This window comes from Gambusia affinis, linkage group LG20, assembly GCF_019740435.1.
Source record: "Gambusia affinis linkage group LG20, SWU_Gaff_1.0, whole genome shotgun sequence".
Classification (NCBI taxonomy): Eukaryota; Metazoa; Chordata; class Actinopteri; order Cyprinodontiformes; family Poeciliidae; genus Gambusia; species Gambusia affinis.
This window is the reverse complement of record NC_057887.1, coordinates 3,507,825-3,526,876: the sequence shown is the minus strand read 5'-3', so window position 1 is coordinate 3,526,876 and position 19,052 is coordinate 3,507,825. Positions and strand designations below refer to the sequence as shown.

The following is a 19,052-nucleotide window of genomic DNA, read 5'->3' as shown; positions in this document are numbered from 1 at the left end:
ATTTAGAAGAAAAAAAAAATCCAACCGTTGATTTAAATTCATTTATTTATTTCAAGAAATTGTCACTTTTAGAAATATCCCTTGGGGTCACTAAGTCTTCACAACAACCAAACAATGCCAACCAACCTACCATCACAAACATAAACAGAGTTTACTAGAAAAGTGAACTGGGACTGGGTGCCAGCATGGACACTGTTTTGTTCTAAGATGAGCCAACTGGATTTACAAGTACTTTATAACTATAGTGTAGCAGGTAATCGAAGATGTTAGCAAAATCCAACTTGGTAAAGATGCTCCCAGGGGCTTGCTTTTTAACAAACAAAAACCAAAAAAAAAAAAACTGTTAGCAACTTAACAAAATAAACAAGGCAGCCATTTTTCAAGACGAAAAACTGCTAAACGCAAAGATACTAGCAGAAGCTAACGCTAAACTGCCAAACCCTCAAAAATATTAGTGGTAGATAAAGTTGATCTCTTAAATACATAAAAAAAATAATTGATAGCTCCCGCTAACCATTCAGACGACTGTCATTCTGTCTGTGTCACACATCTTCATCAACGGGAGTCACATATGACTTGTGAGAAATATTAAAGGACATAATCTGACTTTAATAACATGCATCCAAACGATGTCTCAACATTCTGATGGTTAAAAAAGGGAAACATTTTTAGCAATCCTTATTGGCCTAAACCCAGAAATGATTCGCCTGATTTATTAGTAAAAACCCAGCGCACGTTTCAACGTGGATCCATTCTTGTCCAAACTGAAATCCAGATCCTGTGTTTCATTCCACACATCGTCCAATCAGAAGCTCACCTTTATCTTCACGGTTCAAAACGGCTTACTGCAGGTATTTTCAAAAACTCCTATAATCCAGTATTTATTTATTGTTTATTTGGTTGCTTTTTACGACTAGATGTAATCACTGGAGTATTAATAAGTGGTGTGACAGAAAATAAATCAAACTCCACTTTATCTTTCTCTGCACCCCGTTTTTCTGAGCATCGATGCAGGAGTTCTCACTGTCTGTGTTTGCTGGTCGTTATTAACGCTCTAAAAATGCTCCCTGGTCTTGGCATCCTTCCCAGTTTCAGGGAGAAAATGTTTTCTATCACTGTAAAAAAACAAAAAACAACAAAAAAACCTTTTTGTATCTGCTTTGGTAAACTATTTGACCTGTTGTGTGTTTATAAAAACATCTTAATATGTGTGTAGACGATCTCTTATGCACACTGTTCTTTGTTGTTTGAGGAAGTGCATCAAATTAGAACAATCCTGCTGTCTATTTATAATCACTGTTTATGTAAAGGTATTCCTTCGTTTATAAGGGCTGTAAACAAGTAGCTGTAACTGCAGTAACATTATTCCATGTCAGGCTCAGAATGACTGTTCATTGATGAGTGGTGCAACTTTCGTTATGTGCAATTTTGTGAAATATTTATAGAACAGAGGAAAACGGGACAAATGTAAACGGTATCCTTAAAGTTGCTGTTCAAAATATAACAGACGATATCTGCATCGTTTTTGTGAACTTTCAGGCTTTACCATGTGAAAGCTTGCTTCCAAGACTTTGAAACTAAACTACAGTAGCGTAATTAAAAAATATATGTACATGACAGATAAATGTTATTTATGCCTATATAAATGCAAAACATCAATACAGCACATTGGTGTGACAATATGCAGAAAAGGGTGTACATATATTGTATTCATCTGTACTTCTTACAACTAATTTATACCCAAAATGTTCTTTATAACTTTGTTTAGAAATGGATGCCACTTTTAAAGATGAAATAGTAAAGACTGTATAACATATGTGAGGCTTTGTCTATTTTATTTTTATGTTAAATGTTTTTAAAAGGTTTTGTTGAGAGGTTATTACTCGTTAATATCGTGCTTTCTATTGCATTATGTACTATGATGCGCTGAAATACGCATTTACAATATAATCCCTGATGCAAGTCAACACGTTCCTACATTTTAAATTTGACTATGTGGAGCCATCTTGTGGTTGTTCTTCGTACTGCATGGACACAAAATTCACGTAATGCCGTGAAACTGGATGTTTTTCTCAACATAAAAGGAAGACAGAGAGCTTTTAGCAGAGACTTTAATAGTTCAGAATCAGAGCTTCATTTTCAAAGATTTAACAAAACCCATATTGTGAAAGAAGTACTTTAGCATCATTTTAGAATAATATGTTTCACTTACACAACTTCACACTTAAAATTGGGATTAATAACATTTAAATAAGGTAAAACATGCAAATTAAAGCCTGTTTTTTTGCCCTTACAGCCTTCTATAGGTATTGTATACTCAATCTTTAATCCTTTTTTTTCATTTACAGTGACCTGCACACAATTTATAGTCATAATCAAAAAATTAAATCTATCTATCTAAATTTAAACAAGAGTCCAAAGGAAAAAACTACTTCAGATGAACTTGATGTTGTCTCAACACCCTTGATAAGGCCTCTTTTTACAAACACCTGATTCTGGTTCTTAGTGCATAAAAACAGTCAGTGCCAATAATAACAGTCCAAATGTAGCAAATCAGAGGTATGTAGCTGATTGGTCCAGGAGTTTTCAGAAAAAACAAAAACAATGTTACTAAATGACATGAGTTTCAAATACGATATTTGTTTTATAAAGTGCTTTTAATATGCATTTTAAAGATACCTTAAAATTGGTAAAAACGGGTTTCTTAGACAATGTTATAAAAAGCCAGCAGAGCAGTTTTGACCAAGCTATTTTCTCCAGTTAGGGTAACCCTTGCATTTGACCTTTAGGAATAAAATGAAAATAATACCACAAGCTAAGCAGTAAAGAGCTTCATAGATTCTTAATTTATACTTATCAGCAGCTAAAACAAACGGTCCCCATAAACTCTAAAGGGAAACCATTAGATAGTCGATTTTTTAAAATGTTTCTTCGCAATGTGTTTAAGTAGACCGACGGCTAGATATGTAGCTAGATACGTAGCTAGTTGTGTAGCTATGCTAGCTAGGTTTTTTTTTTTTACATTTTATTTTAGCTAGACATCTATGTTGAAGACAGTTGTCAGCTGTCACCATTTAGAGACACAGAAAAAGACCAACATTTAGTAAGAACAGAAGCTTTTGATGTTAAAACCTCTACCTAGCAGAGCACCTTAAGGAAATGGTCGACAAACCTCACCTTTAATGGGACGATTTCAAAACTATTCTACAGCAGGAAACTGATTTTTGGCTGAACAAGTTTATGAACAAAAGCTAACTTAGAGTGAATTATTATTTTTTTTGTCCACAGGCTTAGTTTGCTGGTATTCCTTGCGATGTGTTTACATGCAGAAACAAACCTTGAAGGTGATTTTTTTTTTGAAAACAGTAAGAGTAAGGGCCCTGGTGATAGCAGCTTAGCTGTAAATGTGACTGGTAGCAGAGGTTGCTGGCACAAAGGTTATCAAGTGCATTCTTCTGTATGCATAGCTTTATTTATCGCTGTCCAGTGATGTTTCCTCCTGGATTTATGGCCAAGGAGTCCAAGAGCGGGCGGAGGTCCTGGCCAAGCGGACTGCAAAATGAACGCAGGGAGAGGGACACTGAAGTCAAAACGTATCGACAAATCCAAACAAATCATTCGATTAGAGAAATATACAGTGCCTCTTCACTTTTTTCAGTTCACAAAATGCTAACTTTAATGTATTTTACTGGGATTTTCTGTGACAAGTCAATGATAGCTCTGGAGGAGGTAGAGAGCTCAGGTAGAACAATCCGTTTAAAGTTGGAGTTTGTTAAAAAAGGACCAGAAGTTCCACTGTTGCCTTTTGCTTCAGTACATTGTTTGAGACGAGGAAAATCACCACTTCACCACTTTAATCCTCTACTTTCATTTTGCGCTTTTCTATCACAGTGCGTTCATGTGCCAGAATGGCCCAAAGTCCAGACCCAAATCTGATTCAGCATCTGTGACAAGATTCAAAAGCTTACCGTTCACAGACGCTCTCCAACAGCAAAGAATGCTAAGAAGTTGCGACAGCAATATCTGACAAAAGTAGACATGGTTTACCCAGAGAGGTGGAGGTGAAAACTTACCTGGAGAGTATTTCGGATGGAAGGTCTGTGATGTACGACGGGATCGTTTTGCCGGTGAGGAACTGAGCCACGTCGTTGCTGAAGGTGTTGCAGTTGTGCTCAAACAGGTTGTACTTGTCACCTCTTCGCAGCGGGAGAACAGAGAGGAGAAACGAGTCTCATATTTTGGGGAAATTGTAGCATGAGAGAAAGGCGAGAAAGTAAAAATTAGTTATTTAATTAATAAATTAAAACAAAAATTATTTTTCAAAACAGCTTTACTAAAAGTCATCCAGTAAAATTACTTGTTTGTCCATAACAATGGTGTCCTATTAGAATACATGCCTCTTAGTAAATATGTTACACGGTAGAGTTTCTGCAAAGATTGATAATCGGCCAAAAAAAACACATGAAAGTTGGACTCATGAAACCCCAGAGCACGATGACGCCCCGCCGGGTTTCCTTTGGTGACTGGCAGGGTTGTTTTGTGAAAAACGCAGCATTTGGAATCTTAGCCTAAAACGTCCAGCGTCGTCACTTCAGATCAAAATACATTCTCGCACGAGGCTTCATGAGATTTCAGGGAAGTCTGGTTGTTTTCTTTGAGAGGAATGAAATCTGCAACCCTCATTAAGTCTAGATTAATGGAGAATCCAGTAGATTATTGTTATTCCTGCAGCTCCTTCAACGTAGCGTTTAGCCACTTTACCACATTCAGTCTCGTCTTTTCATCAAGGTTGGAGAAATTATTTCTTTTGTCCCCTATTTTCTCCTGCCTTCACTCTGCCATGGTGTGATAATGCAGATAATGCTGTGGAGTAATGTTGTACCCTTCTCCTGACTGATACCTTTGAAATCTGCGCCTTTGGCTAAAAGATTCAAATGAGAAGATTTGCGGGACAGATTGGCAGATGTAAACCAAGAAAGCTGCTTCAACAAGACGGATTGAAGGACGTCCAATCAGGTTATCAAAACGTAGGTTTTTTCTATGTCGTTTTCCTATTTTAACCAGATTGAGGTCCACTGTGTGTACTTAAATGTCTGCCGCTACGTCTTTACCTGTACTCTGACTCAGCCAGCGAGTCCAGATACTCCTGAAACAAATCTTCATTCACCTCGGTGTAACCCAAATCCACTATTGAGTTCGGCTGGCCCAGTACAGTGCCACACTGAGAGAAAAGAGAACACACATTTCAAACGTTTAGTGGACGCCATGCTGGGAAGCAAACACAAGTTGATCGATCCACTACTGAAAATATGGAGATGATTCTTACAGGTTGGCAGTGGGCGATTCCTCCTCCACCAAAGAAAAACTCTTTTCCGTGGACAACAACACCTGTGTGCCTGGGGGGTAAAAAAAGAAGAGGCAAAAAAAAACAAAAACACGTCTTGTTACCAAAATAAAAGCTGGATAACAAGCTGTCATTCAAGAAATATACTCACCATATGCCGTCTACCTGTCTCCCTGAGAAGATGAACACATACAGTATGTCAGCAATGTATAAGGTTATAGCTTTAGGCTCATTCTCGATAGCTTTCAGCGTAATTCATAACAAGGAAGAAAGTCACAAACGTACCTAGGAATAGAGAACTCAGCTCGCGAGCCATTCCCCTGGACAGGTCGTAAACGTACAGTTGCACCGGGAAAGAAGAGTTGTTTTGGGCCATGGTGAAACAAGGAGTCTTTTCCAACTGAAACCAACGGCGAAGTTGCCTGACTGACTCGACAAAAGTTGAATTACGGCTAGCTAACTAGCAACAGAAAACAAAAAGTTGGAAACAGTGTTATAGAAATAACGACGAGGTAAAGACTTATCTTTGGAAAAAAAAGGGAAATTCAGTCAAGTCCAGCCTGAGGTTGATGGGCGAAGACAGTTAGTGCTGTCTCACTGTCTTAATGTAATCATGACGTGACTGTCAAAAAGTGCCTCCGCATTCCGTACGATAAACTCCACCCCCTTCATGGTGATTGGTCAATATATTGACTCCTCAGCAGAGCTGCCAATGAGAACCGAGTCCACTTTAACGTGAATGGAAGGCTGACAGTGCCAAAACATGATACCCTCCAGCCCCCTCACAACCCTTCAGCTTAAAGAAGATTTGCTTCAATTGTTCCTGAATTCAGATGTTCTTTATAAAGTAAAGAACATCTTTATAAAGTAAAGAAAGTAAAGAACATCTGATCATTTAGCTAATAAAGGCATTGAGGGGAATGAGGACCAGATCGTCTAGCTAAATTGTCTTTGGTAGAAGTTAGAATTATGGAAATTGCCTTTAGTAAATCTGAAATGAAATTTATAATCAAGTACCAAGTTAAATCTGGATGACAGCGGCTTTTGGAGGGGGGAAGTAAAGATCAACATTTGTTTCCCTCTACTTTCTGCTATGAAGACAGAATAGAAACAATTGAAGGAAGTTGAAAAGAACAAGCAGTGGTGACCAAGTTATAGCTACAACATGTAAGGTTGTAGCCAACATGGAGGGTAATAATTAATAGGAAAATGTGGCATGGACATGGAGACAGTAAAACATAAAATTTTATGTGAACAACATAGCGTGTGTGGAGAGTGATTTAAAACAAGAATTAAAGAAACATTAAGAGCGTTGGTTGAACATAAAAAGATAAAGAAAGTATTTATTACATTGCTAACGGAAATGGGAATACATATTTAAGAATATAGTTTAATTAGGTAAGACAGATACTCTGGGTCACACTCCAGCACAGTAGATGGCGATAATACATCTTAACTTTGGTTGCCACCTGCCAAAAAAAATAAATGAATAAATAAAATCCAAGAAGAAGATGTTTTGGCACCACCCCGCTTCCATACTGGCGCGTTCACGTACCTGGGCTCCCATTGAAATTAGCCTGGAGTGGTAAGTTGTGGAGCGCGGTAAGTGATGAGTACCACTGAGTATCTCTTATTCTTGTGTTTATTTTAGTTTATACGCATCACTAGGGAGACGGAAGCGTCATTAAAGCAGTTGGAAGTTATCAGTTTATTAACATAGAATGGGTAAGTTAAGCTAGCTAGCTAGCGTTATTGTTAGGCTTAAGTTGGTTTTATTTTAGTGGTAATAATGGCACTAAGTAAATCTTAGCTGATTTCTAACTTGCGTGTAGTTTCAACGTGCGTATTTGACAATTTCGCTTTAACACTTTGCTGCACAACAGTTGACGCATTGGAAGGGCTTTGTGAATACGAAGTTTCTACGTAAACGACGTGGCTTAGGTACGAAGCATGGATTCACGTCTTGTTGAAATGACTTCTTCCTGGTGCAGAGCTGAAAGTCGGCCAGATGGCGGAGTGGAACGCTTTCTACCAGAATGAGGACGAGGAGCAAGAACAAGAGGAAGCGGAGCTGTCTGGAGGTAAAACCGGGTCACGTCCATGTCTGAGTCAGCTGCCTGCCATCACTCTGATATGTCCAGGTCCATACCTGAGTACAGTGATAAAAAAACCCCAACAGATTGACATACAGCAATATAGTGGAAATGGTCGTCAGAAAATGGGTCACTATTATGGTCATAAAGTTCTGCAATAATTCCTCAGGTATCTGGGAACTACACCGTTACACCATCACTTACGTCAAATTCTGATTTGAATGTTGCAGCTGAAGTCGAGATTCAATAGACCAGACAACATTATTCCAACTTTGTTATGGTCAAATATTGCTAAGTTGTGAATTTCATCTCTTTAGCTGATGGAGAGACACCCAGTGTTCTCTGCTGCTGTAGTCCATATTTAGTTTCAGAGAGATGATATTCTGTGCACCTTGCTTGTGAAAAACACTTCTTCTTCTTTTATATACCTCCAGATTGGTCATATGTGTGCTGTGCCATACAGTAGCACATTTGACATCCCCCAACATATAGCTCTAACCTAAAGTGCAGTCTTTTATACAGGCACACACTTTCCATATTTCCTTCCGTCCCTCTCTTGGAAAATAAGTTTCCACAATCACAAAGTCATGGTGACATCACAAAAAGCTAATAATCAATCTGGCATTATTATTATTTATTTTTTCTCTTAAGTTTCTCTTTTTAAAGTGTTTATTTTATGATGAAGGCATCCTGGAGTTCAGAAAAGTTGAAGGTAAAACACTGCAAACCAAAGCAAGTGTCTATCTTTAACAGGAGATTACAAAGTCTCAGGCAGAGACAGCCTGGTCTTCTTGGTCGACGCCTCCAAGGAAATGTTCATCAAAGGCGAAGATGGACAACCCTCTAACTTTGACATGACCATGCAGGTAAGAAGTTCTGTTGATTTTTAAAAAAAACATTTTTAATCCTGTTGACATTCTCTTACTTCTGCATTCCTTTAAAACAACCAAAAAAAAACCTCACATCATTATGTGTTTTCAGTGAAACATTCTTGAAATCTTTTTAAATCTTCAAGTTGCTGGGACGAATTCTCGTGTTGCTCGCAGGTCGTGCGGAGTGTGTACACCAGCAAGATCATCAGCAGCCACCGGGACCTGGTGGCTCTGGTGTTCTACGGCACAGAGCAGAGCAAGAACCCCAGGAACTCGTTCAAACACGTCTACGTGTACCAGGATCTCGACGAACCAGGTCAGAGGCCACGCGGCGGCGAAGGGGGAAAGTTGCGGCGTGAGAGTTCAAATCTCTGCCCCTTCAGGTGCGAAGCGGGTCCAGGACGTGGATGCTCTGCGGGGTGAGAAAGGCGCGCAGCTCGCAGCGCAGGTCCTCGGGAGCGGGGAGACGTCTCTGGGCGACGCCCTGTGGTGCTGCGCCAACCTCTACAGCGACATCAAGCTGCGCCTCTCGCACAAACGCCTCATGATCTTCACCTGCAGGGATGATCCACACGGGGGCGACAGCGCCAGGGACCGACAGGCCCGCACCAAAGCCGGCGACCTGAAGGAGACAGGTCAGTTTGGAGAAAAAGCTGCCTCTGTTTATATGATTAAAAAAATGTCTTCTGTCCAGAATGTACATTAGGTTGCCTGCTTCCTTTAAAGGAAATAATCACAGATCCATCAAATTGATGCCTAACTTTTATTTTATGTTCCTCTTCTGACAGATATTGGTTTACTTACAGGTATAAATCCCAAATAACCTTGTTGTATAAGATGTTGCCTTTGACTTAGCCATGGATTTTCCATTTCTCAACTTGAATTTTCATGTGTATTTTGACTTACTGTCACGTTGCAGGTCCTCACATATCCCTCCGATGATCCTTTGGTAGAATTCATGGTAGATTCAAATTTATAGCATCTAGGTGTCTAGATATGTTAGGAAAACCCACGTAAGCACGTGCAGCTTGTAAATCAAAACTTCGCAGCAGCATCTGACACACAAACGGTTTGCAGCTTCTAGTTTGATCAGCCTGTGTCTGATCTGTCCCGACTCCACCGGGTGTCCTCAGGTGTCCTTATCGATTTGATGCACCTGATGAAACCGGGCGGCTTCGACGTGTCGCTCTTCTTCCGGGACATCGTGAGCCCGCCCGAGGACGACGGCGAGCTCGGCCTGCAGCTGGCGCCATGCGACAAACTGGAGGACCTTCAGAAACGGGTCCGGGCCCGAGAGACCAAAAAGAGAGCATTGGCCAGGTAACAGAAAGAAAAAAAAGAAGGTTTTTTTTTGTTTGTTTGTTTCTACACAGAAAAAACATCTGTTTCCATTTTGCCATTTACTTGTACTAGATCAAATAGTAGCAGACAGAAGTACATAATCTGCAATTCAAACCAGATATTTACAGACGCTGTAAAAAAAAAAATATGACAAGCTTTTTGTATTTAAAGCTGTTGACATTAAATTAGATTTGTTTTGTTCCTTTTGCATGAGAGCAGTTGTTACTTTCTGCTAAATTCCACAATAATGACAACTTTTTGTCATTCATTAAGCCAAAACTGTACAAATAATTATAGTCATTTTGCATTTAAGGTTTAAAAAAAAAGTATATACATTTTTTGTAAACCCAAAACTCAAGCAGCATAGTTTTAGCTTCAAATTCTACATATATATGTATAAAAAAAAAACAAACACAAAGACATTTATTAAACAGCATTTGCTGTCCAATTATTAACTGATTAATCCGAAAAATAATCAACAGGTCAATACATTGTATTGATAAGTCGAGCAGAAAGGCTTGAGCTTTTAACATGTTGATTAGAAGTTGGAAGTTGTTGGGGTTTTTTTGTCTTTTTTTTAAGCAATAAAATGTTTTTCTTATTTAATAAAGAAATTGAATTATTTATTTGCTTCTTTTAATCTATTTCTAACATAGTGTATAAAAGGTATAATTGTCAGAATAAATGATAAATTAATCGATTAGTAAAATAATTTTTGGTGTGTAAACATCCAGAATCTCCCAATACGACAAAAGCAATATTTCCACTCAACCTTGTCAAAGTCCATTTCTCCTTGTTTATTGGCCTTTTGCTTCGTCCCCCAGACCCCCTGCTGTTAAGCTCTGTGTTCACACCCTGCCCTTCTCTGTGCTGTGTCGTGTTCAGGTTAAGCTTGACTCTCGGTGAGGGTCTAAACGTGGCGGTGGGCGTGTACGCAACCGCGGTGACGGCTCGGAAACCCGCCTCCGTCAGACTGTACCGGGAAACCAACGAACCGGTGCGCAGCAAAACCCGCACCTTCCACACTCAGACCGGCAGCCTGCTGCTGCCCAGCGAGATAAAGAAGGCCCAGGTACATGGCAGCTGGGTTTAAATATGAATGGACTTTTTAAAATGAAACTATTAACATTGTTTAGCTGTAAAGCTTGGGACCTTTTCTGAAGCCTGATGGGCCTTTTGAGGGCCAAAGCCTGGTACCAAAAAATACATTGTTCTTTACTTCACATGTTGTGTGCATTAGTAACATTTTCGGGCTATTTGTAATTTAGAATAATAATAAAAGAAACAAAGCTATGGCAGAAAGTAAAATGTTATTTCAGCCCCCAAAAAAACTCAATATAAATAATGATCTTATTTTAGGGGTAAAGATGCAGTTAGTCAACGTGGGGCGTGGTGCTGCTCAGTCGCCATTGTATCGAACTCAGCTCAGGTGGCATAGTGGCATGCTATGTATCTTTAATTGTATTCTAAAAACAAAAGTTCTACAACTCACCCTAAGAAACTGAGAAACATTCTTGCAGTCATCAGTTCCTTCCCATGTTTACTTCCCGTTGGTATCTTCATCTTCTTTTAAACCACTTCAACACAATCCTTTGGTAAGCTAAATGCAAATGACGGACCGCTAGACGGCGTCAGCTGACCACAGTTTGAGAGACACAGGTGTAGAGGTATGGTGTAGGTTAAGTTTTGGTTAATGGTTAGGGTAAATGTCCGGGCTACAGAGTGCTAATACGGGTAAAAATACTAACTTGTGTGTGTTGTAGGTGTACGGTAGGAAACAAATAGTGATGGAGAAGGACGAAGTGGATGCCATCAAGAAGTTTCACGACCCCGGACTGTTCCTGATCGGATTTAAGCCGATGGAAAAACTCAAACTGCATCATCACATCCGACCTTCTGTCTTCATCTACCCTGAGGAGAACGAAGTGAAAGGTAGAAGTGTGGATCTGCTCTGATATTTTACGTAGTTTAAAAGCTCCTCTTGTCTTCTGGCTGCATGTAAGGGAGTAGAATTGGCTCCTTCAGACTAGCCAGCAACAATTAGCAAACACCTGGTGGAACTGCTCATCAACTGAGGTCACTTCTCAGTGAAACGCTGGTAAAAATGATGTTACAGATTCAATAGAGCAGCCATGTTTTGATGACTTCCTGAAGGCGGAGTTTCAGGAGAACAGGAGCTTCTTAAAGAGACAGAGGCTCAATTTCAAGACGTTTCATTAGTCATATATACTAAATTTAGCGTTTTTATAACAACCAAAGTTACCATAGTTACTTGATTGTGTTTTAAAATGCCACTACGTGTCTTGAATATACATAACACTGCCCCTTTAAAACTGTTTTGTTTTATTTTTTTGTGTGTTTGTTGTTGTTTTGCTGCACCAGGAAGTGCCTGTCTGTTCTCTGCCCTGTTGAAGAAGTGCGTCGAGAGAAACGTGTTTGCTCTGTGTCGCTCCGTCTTCCGTCGAAACTACCCACCCAGGTTTGTTGCCTTAATGCCTCAGATGGAAGAGGTCGGCGAAGGGAAGGTGCAGATCACACCTCCAGGTAAACAACCGTTGGCACTCTCGTGTTTGCTGTGACCCTTGGTGGTTTTAATGTTGCAAGAAGCCAAAAGATTAAACCTATATCAGGAAGTTGAAGTCATAAACAGTCTCTGTTGCAACAAGTGTTCATGTTAAGGTTTTTTGTTATTTTATGTCTACGATGGATGTATGTAGATCTACTCTCTGCTCCCTTCGTTAGGTTTCAATGTCATCTACCTGCCGTATGCCGACGACCTGCGAACTCTCGATCCTCCTCGATGTCCGCCGGCGTCACAAACACAAGTTAACAAGATGAAGGAGATCATCCAGAAGCTCCGCTTCAAATACAGGTCAGTTTACGGGGGGGAGTTCATTCATTTATTTATTTATTTTGGTCTGTTTGCAGTGCCTTTGTCACGCCGTCGTATAGATGTGATGACGTCACGTTATGTATTGTAGTCCTGTCTGTAAGCTGCCTCCTTCCTCCTCCATGTCATGCAGGAGTGATGCTTTCGAGAACCCGGTGCTCCAGCAGCACTTCAGGAACCTGGAGGCCCTGGCTCTGGACATGATGGCTCCAGAGGACATCGAGGATCTCATCAGTAAGAAGCCGATTACTTTACTTTCTGTTCCCCACAATCAGTACTTCTGTCTCCACTCCCTAACCTTCTTCCACCTCAGTGCCAAAAGTGGACCAGATCGACCAGCGACTCGGCCCTCTGGTGGATGAGTTTAAGGATCTGGTCTACCCTGCCGGGTACAACCCAGAGAGCAAACCGGCTCCCAAACGGAAAACGGGTCAGACTTTCGATTCTGTTTTCCGCCGCCGTACTTCAGATCAGATATCGTTTCCATCCTTATCGTGTCATTCTGCTTGCGTGCAGCCGACGCCGGGGCCGGAGCCGAGAAGAAGCCCAAAGTGGGGGCGACGGCGGACGAGCTGAAGGCCCACATGCAGGACGGTACTCTGGGAAAGCTGACCGTGCCGGTGCTGAAGGAGGCCTGCAAGCAGTTTGGAATCAAAACCACCGGGACCAAGAAGCAGGATCTGATCGACGCTCTGAGCGAGCGACTGGGTTCATGAGGACGTTTTCAGACATTCAGGGAGGGTTTTTTTAATGCACTGGATTAGAGAAGTAGTGAAAGTTAAGTGGAAGAATAACCTGAACATCTTCACTTGTATTGTGGAAATCCCAGATCTTCATTTCCAGGTGGAATCATTGGCGCACGTCTGTAATTAAACTGACAACAAGTGATGATTATTGATAACGTGTTGCATTAAAATGTTTCTTCATAAAAGCAACTCTTATTTTTGTATTATTTCAAACTGAAAGAGATTTTTTTTTTGATCAGTCTTATTATTTTTTTTTTACATAAACCACAGAAAACACTGACAAAGACAAACACTACTGCCCCAACATGGATCCACCTTTTATTCAGTTTTACAATTTCATTTACATCAGTCGATGTAAAGCACAGGTTTGTGCAAAAATGAAAGGGCAAACATTTGACCTTTACATAAATTTATCTGCTGAAATGCTTTCTATGTAAGATATAAATGGCCGCCAGTCAAACTGAAAGTTCTCATTCAGCATTTCCAGTTCTGCTGGAAACGAAGGCGCGCCCTTCCAAAGGGAGGCCCGTCAGACACACCTGGAGGCGTTCAGGCGTCTCCGTTCAGGTCAATAAAAAGTGCTGATCGTGTTGAGGGAGCGTCTCCACGCTCAGCAGCAGGAAAACGTCCCGCGTGTGAGCTGTCAGAACCAGACGACGTTCCTCTGGAAGGTTTACAACACACACACACACACACACACACACACAAGGTAATGACTTCAGATCCGTTTTACTGTTCAGAAAGGCAAACATGGACTTTGTGCTTGATTGATCTTTGCTTATTGAAACCGTACGTTTCCGGATTGTTTCAAAAATAAAGATGTGAGGTTTGTGATGTTTGTGCGTGTGTGTGTGTGTGCTGCTTTTATACAGATTGATGCTGAAATGGAGTGTCAGTGTGAAAATAACGCCGAGGCTCCCCCTGCTGGTAGGAAACTTTAATGTTTATAAGAGAAAAACAAAGCCATTATTTGTGTTAAACATGTGACAAAGTAGAAATTGATTTTACCTCAGAAGGCCTTTTGGTCTAAATTTGGAATGCTGTGTGACTTGTGATACATGTGAAGACACACACACACACCCTTACACCCTTACATAATAAGTGGGAAACAGTGCTGTGATAATAACCCTTCCTTGTTTTGTTTAGGCTGGTTCATGGGAGGCAGCAACGTCCAGATGGGAGCCTTCGCTGTGGTGGGCTACCTTCTGTACAGATTTTCACAAAGTCAGTTGCCACGACGATCTCGCATACTCACAATCTCATTTTAAACAACAAAAATAAATAAATAAATACTCAAGAATAGCCGCGTTGTTCTGCTAATGTGTCTTTCACTGAAGTATGGAGCTCGGACACAGAGCCTGTGATTGTAGTGGTCTGATCAATGTCCAAATTGAAATCATATCAAGAGGTTATGACACGACCTTACACAAACTAAATGTGGTTAAAAACCATGCAAAGAGTGAAACAAAAAATTTAGTAGAAGTTTAAAGTTTTAATTAAATCATATTTGCCTGTTATGGCCTTTACCATCAAATGTATCAAAGTTTGTGATTGTAAGGTCACCAAATGTGACAAAACGTTTTTAAGTACTGTCACAATTCCCCTTATTTTCTATTTTATGATACAAGGATTGATAATATATTAAGACAACAGACTAAGGTGACCATTATATGGAATTCTGTGAGTCGTTTATATCCAGACGTTTTAAGCCGTTTGTTTTTCCTGCAGCTCTCCCAGCGCTGATCCGTTGGCCAATCCGTTTCTTCTGCTACATAACCGGTGAGTTTTTTTTTTGTTTTTTTTTACCCCCTCTGACATCTTGATGCTTCACCACAAAGTTTGGCCGGAACCGAAATCACAAGACAAACGTTTTGTTGGTCCTGCCTCAGGTCTGTCAGCTCTTTGGGGCTGGGTGAACCGCCTGGTTGGAACCTTCCGCGGTACGAATTATCAGTCTTACAACCACTGACGAGTTTCTGTACGACAATTTAAAGCAGCCTAAATAAAACTCTTTTACTTTTCTCCTTTTTGTCTCAGGAATCAAGAACCTGTTGAAATGGGTTTCTGGGGTTTGTCGGTTTCTAGTCGGTGAGCACCTCTTCCTGTTCTGTAGGATGATATTTCAGTATTTCATAAATTCAAATCAAAATGTCCTGCAGCTATTCCAGCAACAGAAACACAAAAGACTGTAAGTATAACTTAGGCTGACGTCTTAATTTGATGCGACTTCGGTGTTTTCCTCTAAATTCAAGTGGATGGTTCCCATCATCAGACCCATCACAGGTCATTATACTCGACTTTATTGTTTTAAATTGTGTGGTAATTTCCCAAGGGTTCTCCTTACCTCCGACAATCCTCCTCATTTAGGGGGAACATGCATTTATACTTTGAAAAATATGTCTACTTTAATGTTTTTAAAAAGGTTTCTAAATTTCTGATAACGCGTTGCCAATTTACTGACAGAAAACAGAAATGTGTCGTTCCAAAATAGCAAACTTTGTCAGAACACTATTCACACTTCCAACCGGATTGACAGGAGTTACCGTACTTCTATCATTGCAAATATATAAATTAAGAAAATGTTTTACGTCAGTGAGTGTGTTTGCAATCGCTCCTCCAGCCCTTTCATTTCCTGAAAAGCTCTAATTATAGGATCTACTAACAATCTTGCATGAATGTGACCCTGGGTGAGCTCTTCCTTCTGCCCCCAACAACCCACCTACCCAAAACTCCCTCCCAGATTCCCCCAGTCAGTTTTTTTTTGTTCTGGTTCTCATAGCCTCCTGAATATGTGGGGTTATGACAATACACTGACAATAAAATACACTCTTTTATGTATATATGTGCGTTACAAGATGGCAGATTTTGAAAGAGTATTCTAATCTTAAATTTGGCCTTCATGAAACAATCTAATGGTTGCTGTTATGACTGAACATTTAAATTAAGACATTTTTGAGCTTTCCTCATTCTTTCATGATTACCAATAAATAAAAGTGATTTAAAACATTATGTGCATGAACTCCTCAAACAGTGTGGGTAGAAATTTCAACAACTGAAATTTGAAAACAGAAAAAAAACCTATGTTTTCCAAAAATTAAACTTTAAAAAACTTCTCAATAATAAAAAAAAAAATGCTGAATTTATTTTTTTTATGTATTTTTCAATTTGAGACCGTTTTAAGAATTGCATTCTTTTCAAATCTAAAATTCAAAATGTGCAGTTTATGTTTCACATTTCGGGGGGCTTATGGAGGGAAAGACTTAAGTATTGGACTCTTTCAACAAAACTGAAAAAATCAAAGACAGGGCCCCTGTGTCTCAAACACAGAAATAGGGGCCCGTAATATTAACTTCACCAGCCTTACATACAACCTCACACAGCAGCATGCTTTGCATTACATACTTCAGTTTCACAAGAACTGTGGAGGTGCTTTAGTATTTACAAAGATTTCTCTAAGGTTTTTAATATTTGCTGCCTATTTTTAACCAAATATTTAAGTCACAAAAAATAATTTTTTTTAAGAGCTTTCCAACAACATTGTTTAAGCATTTACACTAAAACTTCTCACGTCTACAGGATCGTCTGAAGATGGACCACAAATCCGTGGCACTTCAAGGAAGTCAGATTTGAGGTTGATCTTCTTGGGGCCAAACATTGCGGACCGATACGTCATGGCAGACGATTTGTTAGCATTAGGTAGCAACAAGACGAGACCATTCAGTGACGTGACGAAGAATGGCATCAAGCAGACCACAGTACTGGATGGCAGAGAGATTACAGTAATCAACACCCCCGATGTTTTAGGGTCGTCGATGGGGAACGCCAGCCGCGCCAGGGAGGCCCTAAGGAGCCTCCAGCTCACTACTCCTGGTCCACATGCCTTTCTGCTGGTAATCAAGGCTCAAGGCTCCGGCGAGTCGGTTGTCCAGGACCTCACCCGAGCCGTTCGAGGAACCCGTGAGCTGTTTGGAGAGGGAGTCACGGGATACATTATCCCGGTGATCTCTTATGTAGACGGCAGACAAAGCTTCACCGTGCCAGAGCTGCTAGAGGGGCTGGAAAAGGCCTGCTCTTTATGTGGTCAGAGTCCAGAGCTTGTGGACATCAGCGCATACATTCCACCTAAAGGGAAGCATTCCAGTAGAAGGTCTAAAGACTGTGCTTACAGAGATCTGGTTGAGCGTGTGCAGGATGTGAAGGAGAGCAGGGGCCATTTTGTCCATGAGGTGTACAAGAGGGAGGACGAGCTGAGGGAGAAGCTGCTGGATGACATGTCCTCCGCACTGGCTCAACAACTGGCCCACAGGTAGATAGGAGAACTGCACAGTGAGAGGTATATGTATATATATATATATATATATATATATATATATATATATATATATATATATATATATATATATATATATAGATATAGATATATAGATATATATATATATATATATATATATATATATATATATATATATATATATATATATATATATATATATAGATATAGATATACACATAGATTTTTTTCCCATTTGCCCTGCGGTTTTGCGTTTCCATTGAAAATGTGTGCAAAACTTTGTTGATATTCTGATAATGTTGAAAAAGCACATTTGTAAAAGCGGTGTTTACATGAAATAGCAAATGCTGTTATAAACACATGGAAATGAGTTTGTACACTCAATAAGTTATTAAAACACATCCTCCAACTACCTGTTGTCGTCTTCTTCTTCGTGGTTTGCTCCTGTGGTAACATCCGGTTGTTGATCATGTGACTCCAGTGATGCCAGGAAATTGCCTTCATTTCCATCGCGCCAAAACGTTTTTATCAAAAAAATCTATATTTAGTAATTGCAGCGTTTCCTTTAAAGCTGCAGTATGTAGTTTTTATAAAATGTTCCCTTTAGCTACTATGGTATCTGCAGAAATTCATCACTCCCAACCGAAACTAACCAATCAGCGCCAGGAGGCGGGTCCTGGCGCTGATTGGTGGTTTCTAGTTGCCACTGGGAGAAGGCAGAGGAGCAATTTTTTTTTCATATTATCATGCTAAACTTTCATGACATAGTGACAGGTTCAACAAATATGTAAAAAAAATATATTTTTACAAAAATTGCATACTGCAGTTTTAAGCAAATTTATTTTCAAAAGCTCAAATTTCATTTGAGCTTCATTTCATTTCCATTGAAGGAGAGTTGTACTCTACCAGCTTAGCTGCAAAAATCACATGTTTGGAGGCATATATGTTTGTGTCTGTTTTTGTGTTTTTTAATAAGAGGAACATCTTTATCAAATCAGCTGATATCTGACACAATGAAATTCACAACCAAGAGCAATACTACGAGATGGAATCATAACAACATATTACATTTGTGGTTCTTGAGACGAGTGATATATTTTTATCTGGGCTGGAGGAGTATCACAACAAAAGAACAAACAAAAAGTCATTTGTGCCCCTGAGGATTTTTCTTGTTCAAGTAAGGTAATATAGCTTTATTAATCCCCATAGGGGAAATGTTAGTTGACAAAGAAAGAGAAATGGGGCGCCCCCCTGTGGTGTGCATTGTGTTAACACTGTGACAACATATTTCCAATTCAGGATTATGCCAAACTAAAGGGCTATTTTGGTCTTTTTCTTTTAAGTCTGTACTGCATGTAATTATAATCTCCAGGTCTAATGTCTACATATGTGGACTTCTTAGACTTTAACTGAAAAACTGACTATTCAAAGCACAAGATTAGAAAAATATTTTTTCTATTTTGTAAAAGAATCAG

At 39.8% G+C, this 19,052-nt stretch overlaps 3 protein-coding genes across 4 annotated transcripts; 2 read left to right on the top strand and 1 right to left on the bottom strand.

Moving 5' to 3' along the window:
- Nucleotides 1–2,803: 2,803 nt before the first annotated feature.
- Nucleotides 2,804–6,963, bottom strand: desi1b (desumoylating isopeptidase 1b). Its single transcript, XM_044102728.1, has 7 exons — nucleotides 6,900–6,963; nucleotides 5,630–6,050; nucleotides 5,496–5,517; nucleotides 5,327–5,396; nucleotides 5,112–5,221; nucleotides 4,074–4,196; nucleotides 2,804–3,552 (listed from the first exon to the last, which is right to left on the bottom strand). The coding sequence occupies exons 2-7, from the start codon at nucleotides 5,718–5,720 to the stop codon at nucleotides 3,474–3,476; spliced, it is 495 nt and encodes a 164-aa protein (XP_043958663.1). The 5' UTR covers nucleotides 5,721–6,050; nucleotides 6,900–6,963; the 3' UTR covers nucleotides 2,804–3,473.
- xrcc6 (X-ray repair complementing defective repair in Chinese hamster cells 6) lies at nucleotides 6,860–13,471 on the top strand. 2 transcript variants are annotated; one of them, XM_044102725.1, is made up of 13 exons: nucleotides 6,860–6,946; nucleotides 7,336–7,425; nucleotides 8,191–8,303; nucleotides 8,484–8,625; nucleotides 8,693–8,944; nucleotides 9,443–9,629; nucleotides 10,536–10,722; nucleotides 11,414–11,582; nucleotides 12,033–12,194; nucleotides 12,393–12,522; nucleotides 12,674–12,774; nucleotides 12,854–12,970; nucleotides 13,057–13,471. In XM_044102725.1, the coding sequence occupies exons 2-13, from the start codon at nucleotides 7,353–7,355 to the stop codon at nucleotides 13,254–13,256; spliced, it is 1,833 nt and encodes a 610-aa protein (XP_043958660.1). In that variant the 5' UTR covers nucleotides 6,860–6,946; nucleotides 7,336–7,352; the 3' UTR covers nucleotides 13,257–13,471. The 2 variants fall into 2 exon arrangements, with proteins under 2 accessions (XP_043958660.1, XP_043958659.1); XM_044102724.1 differs by having other exon boundaries at nucleotides 6,871–6,929.
- A 395-nt stretch (nucleotides 13,472–13,866) lies between these two features.
- LOC122823275 (GTPase IMAP family member 4-like) lies at nucleotides 13,867–17,642 on the top strand. The gene is made up of 7 exons (XM_044102723.1): nucleotides 13,867–13,957; nucleotides 14,159–14,213; nucleotides 14,433–14,510; nucleotides 15,015–15,065; nucleotides 15,176–15,226; nucleotides 15,324–15,374; nucleotides 16,863–17,642. The coding sequence occupies exons 2-7, from the start codon at nucleotides 14,171–14,173 to the stop codon at nucleotides 17,594–17,596; spliced, it is 1,008 nt and encodes a 335-aa protein (XP_043958658.1). The 5' UTR covers nucleotides 13,867–13,957; nucleotides 14,159–14,170; the 3' UTR covers nucleotides 17,597–17,642.
- Nucleotides 17,643–19,052: the final 1,410 nt, after the last annotated feature.